Raw genomic sequence first — 8,089 nt, 5'->3', positions numbered from 1 at the left:
GGATCTTAGAAGACAAAGACTTTTTTTTTTTTACTAAAGCCTATAGGTACAGGACAAGGGGCAATGGTTTTAAACCAAAAGAGAGTAAGTTTAGATCCAGTGTAGAGGAAGAAATTTTTTGAAATGAGGATCGTGAGACACTGGAACAGGTCGCTCAGAGAAGTTGTGGATGCCCCATGCTTGTAAGTACTCAAAGTCAGGTTGGACAAGGCTTTGAGCAACCTGATCTAGTGAAAGATGTTCCTGGCCATGGCTGGGGGCTTGGACTATAGATGATCTTTCAAGGTCCTTCCAACCCAAACCATTCTATGATAAATGAATAGTGGACGAATTGTACTGACTGTTAACAGACTACAGTGTGATTCATCTGAGCTACACTTGCTTCAGTTGGCAATCTTCAGAGAAGGTTTGCTATCAAAATGCAGTGATTATTGGTGAAGACTGAAATCTTCATCTACCTCTTCTGTCACTTTCCCCTGTACTATTCCTTAGATTTTTATTTTTAATTGAGAGAAGTCTTGTAAAATATTTCTAAGGTTAAACATACTGTACCAGTGCTTGTTTCAAGGTTCGTTTAAGCCATACACAAGTTACACAGTTGTTTTAAGGAAGTACTTCAGATGTCTAATTCTGGGTTTTGTGTTTAAGTTAGAGAAAAATCAGCTTCATCCTTCTTGTCCACAAAACAATTAGGGAGAAGGTTGGCAAAGTTGCTTCCTCTGCAATTGTATCTCGCACCCATCCTGAGTTATGCAGTCACAGAGGCAGAGAAAGATGAGCAAATTTACAAATAGCCTTCTGAGCAATTCCACGTAATCAGGCCAATGCTTGCAAACCTACAGCCGCAGTTTGTTGCCTTCTCTTAAGTCTCAGTCAGAAAATGTCAGAAGCTAAGGTATATGTGAGGGGTAGATTGGTTTTCTATTTTTTTGGGCCTTGATTTTGAATATTTGTCTTATTGAATTACGTTCAAGTTGGACTCCTTTTTCCTGATAGGTGTGCAGTGTGCTGGAAAGCCTGGAGCAAGAATATAAGCGAGAAGAAGACTGGTGTGGAGGAGCAGACAAACTGGGTCCCAACTCTGAAACAGATCATGTTACTCCCATGATAAGCAAACACCTGGAACAGAAGGAGGCATTCCTAAAGGTGACGTTTACCAATTTTTTCTGGTCTTCTGTGTCTTGAAAAGCATGCAGTCAAACGCTCACTGTTACAGTGCTGAAATGTCCGTGTAAAGCAAGAGTGGCCATTCAAAAGCTATAGAGATGTCCCAACTGCAGAGATGTGGGAAGTGGCCTGTTAACTTCTTCTGACCGTGATTAGGAGAATACTGCCAAATGCATTCAACTATAACCAGTTTTATAAATATATTTTCTGTTGAACTTCAATAGATGTCAGGCCTTCCACTGTGACTGAAGAAGAATTGGAAATCACTGCTTTGAGTAATTGTCATTCTAAAGAATGCTTTAAGGCTGCTGCTTTGGAAGAGAAGTGACAGTCACATAGTGCCATCGCTGCCTGTGCATCAGAGCAGCTCTCAGATGTGCTTGGACTACAGTAGAGTACGGAAAGAGGAAATTGCTAGACAAGCATCTGGGAGTAGCTGAGTTTGTGTAGTAGTCTACAGATAAATGAAAGGCTTTTGTTCCAACTAAAGTCCTAGTGAAGAAGGTTATTGATCACAGTGAATAAATGTGTAACGGATGCTTGTAAAGCAGTGTAACTAACCCTGTAACCAAAGGCTTTTTCCAGCATCACCTTGAAACACTGCTAAGAGTACAAAACTTACTTTTATTAAAAACCTTTTTGTCCTCAGTGCACAGATGAGAACACTCAAAAACATATTAGCATAGCTGTAAGTATATTGTCAAATCTTTCTGCAGCTGGCTTGTGAGTTACCAGTCTTTCTTTCAAAACAAAGTGAGAAATTAATTATTGTCTTCGTTACTGGATTGAACTTTGCTACTTTAACCTTTAACGTAGCATCTCATGTTCTGCGTATCAAAAACAAAGCAGCCAGCCCATATGTAGTAGTTGGTGTACGTTGAGATGAAGAAGACAGCTGAGCTGAGAGTTGGCAATACAGTGGTGAGGACTGAAAGCTCTCAAGGGCTTATCTTAATATTTTAGCACTTTGGGTTTCAATTCAGTGGTGTGTTTACTTTTTGTTTAAAGTACTGGTGGATGTTTTGGAATATCCAGGTGAGTACATAAGCATGTGCACTCTGTTTACACAAAAAAGAACTTCAAGTGACGCATGACACAGCACATACAGGAAACAAAATTGTCTTTGAGCTGTGAGGCACGCTGAAGGCTTTAGAGTTAGGTAACTGCTTTTCAGGATCTTCAGATAAAAAAAAGCATTTTGTTCGGGTTTTTGCTTTTTTTTTTTTTCTTCCTGCTGGATAAGTAAGGATTAGCTGCTGTTTTTTGGGAAAATCATTGTAATGGTTGGGTTGGCTTACTTGTAGAAGGATTTAACAAGCAATGCTTTCTAAAATTGGAGAGGGTAGGAAATGCACATTGGGGGCTGAGGAAGGTGCTTCATCTCTTTCTGGGTGTATATTTGTACATCTTCAAATAAAGTAATACTGCTGACTCTCCAGGCTTGCACGCTGGCTCGGAGGAACGCTGATGTCTTCCTGAAATACCTCCACAGGAACAGTGTAAACATGCCAGGGATGGTGACACACATCAAAGCACCTGAACAACAAGTTAAAAGTAAGGGGTTTCTTGTTTGGTTTTTCTCCTAAGAATGTGGCGATCGTGTGCTGTGGTGGTGTGTGATGATGGGGGAGTGAAGCCTGCCCAAGTGGAAAGGGTCCTGTCAGACTTAACAGGAAATAATTAGAATAGCTTGCACACTTTGAAGGAGCTGCTAGTCATCAAATTCTCTTATACCCGAATATGCTGCTTCTGTTAAGAAGACGAGAGAGTAAACTTCCACATTATAATGCTTGGTCTGAACCCAAATGGGAGCTGATCACTGTAAGCTTATGCAGTGTGTTAGTGTGGTCTATTCTGCAAGTTCCTTGGGTGTGCCAGCATGATAATCTCTTGCATGATGCCCTTGGGCCCTTCATATAGTTGAATCAATGTTAAGGCACTTCATGAAGTGTAGGATAATTGACATCATGTGTAAAGTAGATGTATATAGATATGTAGTAGCTGAGGTGAGGCAGGAATGAACATGGGGCTCAGCTTTTGCTAGGATTAATTCAGTGTGGTGTAGCTGTAAGGTTTAATGTGTCCTGTGAAGGATGCAGACCAAAATCTGTAGGACTTCCCAGGACAGAAGTGCAGAATTTAACAGAGTATGCATAACTGATGGGTGACATAGGCAGAACAGATATCAGAGAGATTCAGAGGTAAATACTGCATTTTACCATTTTTTTTTTTGTCAGTCATGTTGGACTCCATGCATTTTGAAGCTGTGACTGAACACTAAGGCCATGCTACAGCTTCAAAACCAGAGGCATCTAATTAATTGCTGTTTGCAACTGCCCAAAGGGTAGTTATGTAGAGGATAGAGCCAAACTCAAAGGCACACAGCAATAGGACCAGAGGAAAAAGTTGCAGCAAGAGAAATTCTGAATGGATATAAGGAGAAAGTGTTTCATCAAGAGTGAGAAAGCGCTGAACAGAGCACATAGCCTAGAGGGGTAGTAGAATATCTACCCTTGGGAATTTTTAAAGCTCAGTTGAACAAGCCCCTGAAAAACTTTGAAGTTGGACGTGCTTTGAGGAAGAGATTGGAAAAGATGGCTTCCAGAGGTCACTTCTGCTCCAAATGACTTGATGACTCTGTTAGGAAATGACGTGCTTACTGCTTCAGTCTGCTACAAGGGGAAAACAGTTTGTCTTAAACTTATCCATGTATCTGACAGAACTCAAACTGAAAATCTCCCTGTGTTTAATTCATTTGTATTGGGAAGATAAGAGGCCATACTTTTCACTCTAAGGAAATTACGGGATTGTGGCAGTTGAAATTTGGAGGATGTAGAGCTAAGACAAAGGATTGTTTTTCCCGTGTCCCCAAGGCATCAACGTTTATAGAACTGTACAAGACAAAATCTTAACCCAAGCGCTGGCAGAATCAATAACTGAAGAAGCGTTGCTGACATTTGTCACTTAGCTCTTTTCTTGATAGTAGACAAAGAAGACAAAACTGAAGCAAGCAGGAGGTTGTAGCTACCACACTTACTGAGTATCAGAAAAAAATGTTAGGGCTTTTAGACAAACCTTGAAAATTCAGTTTGAAGTCTGTGTAAAAACAGTCATTCTGTGAAAGGTAAATGTGTTCAGATAAGGAAAGAGTAGAAAAGTCTCTGCTAATATTCTTAAGAGTAATTGTATGTCAGAACAGTAGTGTATGCACGTTCTCTGTACATTTAAAATTCTGGGTGAATGATACGTGTTTAAAAAGCAATAAAAATCCCCTAGCAGGAAAAAAAATAAGCTATGTGCTCTAATACTTTTTTTCCCTGTAAGCCATGTAATATATACTTCTGAGAATTACACGAGTCAGGATGGTATGGTGGTAGCTGACCAAATGATTTTAAAGTTTCCTCTGATCTTCCTGTTCAAATACATGTGTAGAGAAAACAATATATTTTGATCTTTTTTCTAAATAGAGGGAAAAAAAGATTGTTTATTTCATTTTGGTGGAATGGGGGTTACAGGTGTTCTGCGGGACCATTACACACTTGTATTCAGGTGTACACTTGCAACAGTGTGTCAGACTGGTTAGTATATAGTATGTAAATGAGCACTAAAAACTTGAGTAGTTTTCAGAGCTGCTGAATGTTTTTCAAAACCCTCATGCAGTGGCATGCTTGATCCTTACTCTCAGTTTCAGATTATAGTGTTTAGAAAAGCAGTGTCTTAATCTGGGCAGTTTAGCTAAGGACATTCTTCATGGGAAACAAGAATCACAATGGTACTGACCTCCACGAGGTGTCTTTCTGCCCCTTCATACCAGTGTAAGTAATTTCCTTGACCTGCAGAGAAGAGTATCCAAACGCTGTACCAGATACCATGCCAAAACTGAATTTTAGGAAGGAGTTGTGGCTTGAAACTGTGCTGTGGCAGGTGGGTACAGTTGGTGTCGATTGCTGTAAACTCAGAAACAGAGCATCTTCATCTTGCTTCTGCTGCTAGTTTTGTGTGCTGCTTTGTTCTCTCTGTCTCTACTGTATGGGCTGTGACTGAACATAGTGCAGGACCTTGTTTAGTGTTGCTTATATTTTTAGATAAAGCAGGATGCATAGAGACAGCTGAAAGCACTCTGAGCCTGGAGAACAGGCTGAAAGTTTAGGAAACTATCCTGACAAATGTTGGGATCAGAGAAAACAATAAGAGGACCTGTAGTTCAGAAGGCTTGAGACAGAGCTCTTTATCCAAACCTAGTATTAAATGTTGATGTTCTGTAACTTCATTTCAGTATTTTGTCAGTCCAAGAAATTAATGGCAGTCACACTAATGGTGACCAGCCAAGCATCTCTCACCAGCTTGCCATCTGTGTCATGTCCTGACAGAACAAATGCTTGTTCCAATTAGCTAAATTCACCTTGTTTGCTCTTTGTCAGAAGTACTTCTCTTGCACCACTGTCAAGATGTCTCTTTATATGGTGGGTCCAGTTGGGTTTATTGCATTGCATAATGATAATTGTGTCCCACCCCTCCACATCCCTCCCACTCCCCAAACCCTGGCATATATTCTGAGCAAGCATTTTGGAGGTAAGGCAGAAATAAACTGAGAAAACAGGTGAGGCTCATAGCAGATCAGCTCATGGCTTGGCTAAGGGACAGATCAGTGAGGTGTATTTGAGGGTAGGCTGCCCAGCAGGTAAAAAATCCTTGGCTTGCAATGACCAGATCCCAACCAAGTGCAAATCCTGGGTGATCTCAGTGCTCTGTGGCAAGTGAGAATATGGTGCTGGTGCTTCCAAGCAGGAGGATGTTGGCAGTGATGCAGACAGGTTTCATAATCCTCAGAGAGGCTGTGACAAGTACTTGTAACTGTTCCCAGATCACTGTTAGAGAGAGATGCTTTTCCTCTCAGGCTCCCTTTATTTGAGCTTCTCTGACAAACTTTTGGAGCTGTTAGCTTTTGGGATGTGAGGCACGGTGGACCTGCACAGTGGGGCAGGGGAATGCAGAGCCTTCAGAGGCCTAGCACCTGATAGCCTCCGTCCATGATTATGGAAAATAGCCAGCTGTGGGTATAAGAAAAGCAAGTAAAGCGTTATTGTGAAGAATGCACCATTTTTTTGTGGTCTTTTCTGCTTCTGGTAGACCCCCCGTGGGTTCTGTGCACTTCCAACAGAATCATCTGGCAGAGACATTGGGCGTCCCCATTTCCACGTATTTTCGCTTGCCATCTGGGTTTGCAGTAACTACAAAGTCTGATGGGGCTGCTGCTCTGCCGGAAGGAGTGGGTAAAGTGAGCTTCACAAGAAACAGCTGGGATTTCTTTGAAGGAAAAAGAAAAGATCGAATCATTAAAGAACCAGAGTCCAGACAAATTATTATGCATATTGTAAACCGGTCTTTACTGTCCAGGAAGAATTTATAAGCCAGACATGTGGAATGGCAGGTTAATGGTGGAATTTGGTTGTGACTTCTCAGTGGCAGACAGTTTCTGATACTCGGGAATGGAGTAACAAATTGTGCAGTTAATTATTTGATCACCTGGAAATTCTCTCAAGGCTCAATGAAGAAGTCAACTTAATTACTCTGCTGCTGGCTTTGATTTTTTTATTTTTGAAGGGGAATTGCAAACTTAGTAATTGCACTTTTGTTAATTAGTTGGGTTTCTGTACATTTAGTATCTGCTTATGTTGCATTTGTTCTTATATTGACCTAAAGTTACGTATTTGCCCATATATATTAAATTATTTAAAATATTTTATAGGAGACTGGTATATTCAGAAAAGTTATTCTTTTTATTGGGATTAATATAAAATGGTAAGCATGTTGTGATTATTTGTGAGTGCTTGTTCTTTCTCAGGAAACCCTTTCGAGAACTGTTTTTTACAGATACATTTTTCGTTCTGTTATAAACAGTGGCATTCCTTGTATGAAAAATATTTAAGAGAAAGAAGGTGTTGTAGTAAGTTTTGATTGCATCTCTAGTTTCTTTAACTGTAATTTCTGTAAATAATAATGAAAAAGGAACTCTGTTAACAGTTTCATAATATCAGGAAAAAGCAAAACAAAAGTAACAGAAAGAGTAAGTGTGTAGTAAATTCTACAATATAAAATACTTTATTCTGCTGATTTTAATGTGGTATTTCAAAACTGGTTGTCATAACCTCTGTTAAAACTATTTTCATTTCTTCAGATATCTTGAATGAGCTCTTCCAGAGAGAGAACCGTGTGCTGCATTATTGGACCATGCGTAAAAGACGTCTTGATCAGTGCCAGCAGTATGTGGTGTTTGAAAGAAGTGCCAAACAGGTGAGGGTTTTATGGAAAAATCCTGTTCAGTGTGATTGAGATTTGACATGCACTGGCTTGTCCCACAATAACAAATTTGCCATTGAATTCAATATTTCAAATGGCTGAAAATCAGTGATTGAAATAGAAAGGAAGTGAAGTTATTTGCTTTTCTTCTAATATAGAACAGCTAAATCCATTGAGGCAGAGTGTCTTTACTGCTGTAACTTAAAGGTAATGTTTTGCTTCTGCCAGCTCGATCTAGTGCAGCAGATCCCCTTTCTGCAAGCCTGTGTCTAACAAATTGTTAACCTTGTTAACTTTTACACACACACACCTAATTTGACCAGGGAAATAACAGGCAGCAACATTTTTCTCAGATGCTGGGTGGAAAAACCATCTCATTAAGTTGATTGGCAGTTCTAGGAAACAGATAAGTTGGATAACACATTGAACAATGATAACTGGATAACTTTGGTTTTGCAATTCTGTGTGTACTTGGTTTCATGGGTTTTTTGCATGACAGATTCACCTCTGTTGAATTTATCAGTCTAGAAAGAACTATTAAGTAACTACCACACCAAAAAAAAAAAAAAAACCCCTTCACTACTCAAAACACAAGCCATAAAAATAAGTAGCGGGCCCAAGG

At 39.9% G+C, this 8,089-nt stretch overlaps 1 protein-coding gene across 1 annotated transcript in view; it reads left to right on the top strand.

Moving 5' to 3' along the window:
• LOC104493346 (triple functional domain protein) overlaps positions 1 to 8,089 on the top strand; it is a gene marked incomplete at its 3' end in the record, with an annotated part of 93,427 nt that overhangs the window by 75,847 nt on the left and 9,491 nt on the right. The window contains exons 18-20 of the mRNA XM_010136004.1: positions 997 to 1,146; positions 2,607 to 2,721; positions 7,346 to 7,461. Coding sequence (XP_010134306.1) covers positions 997 to 1,146; positions 2,607 to 2,721; positions 7,346 to 7,461 — 381 coding nt within the window. The remainder of the gene's footprint in view (positions 1 to 996; positions 1,147 to 2,606; positions 2,722 to 7,345; positions 7,462 to 8,089) is intronic.

Source organism: Buceros rhinoceros, unplaced genomic scaffold (genome assembly GCF_000710305.1).
Source record: "Buceros rhinoceros silvestris isolate BGI_N320 unplaced genomic scaffold, ASM71030v1 scaffold16375, whole genome shotgun sequence".
NCBI classification, from domain to species: domain Eukaryota; kingdom Metazoa; phylum Chordata; class Aves; order Bucerotiformes; family Bucerotidae; genus Buceros; species Buceros rhinoceros.
The sequence above is the reverse complement of the archived record's forward strand: the minus strand, read 5'-3'. Positions and strand labels throughout refer to the sequence as shown.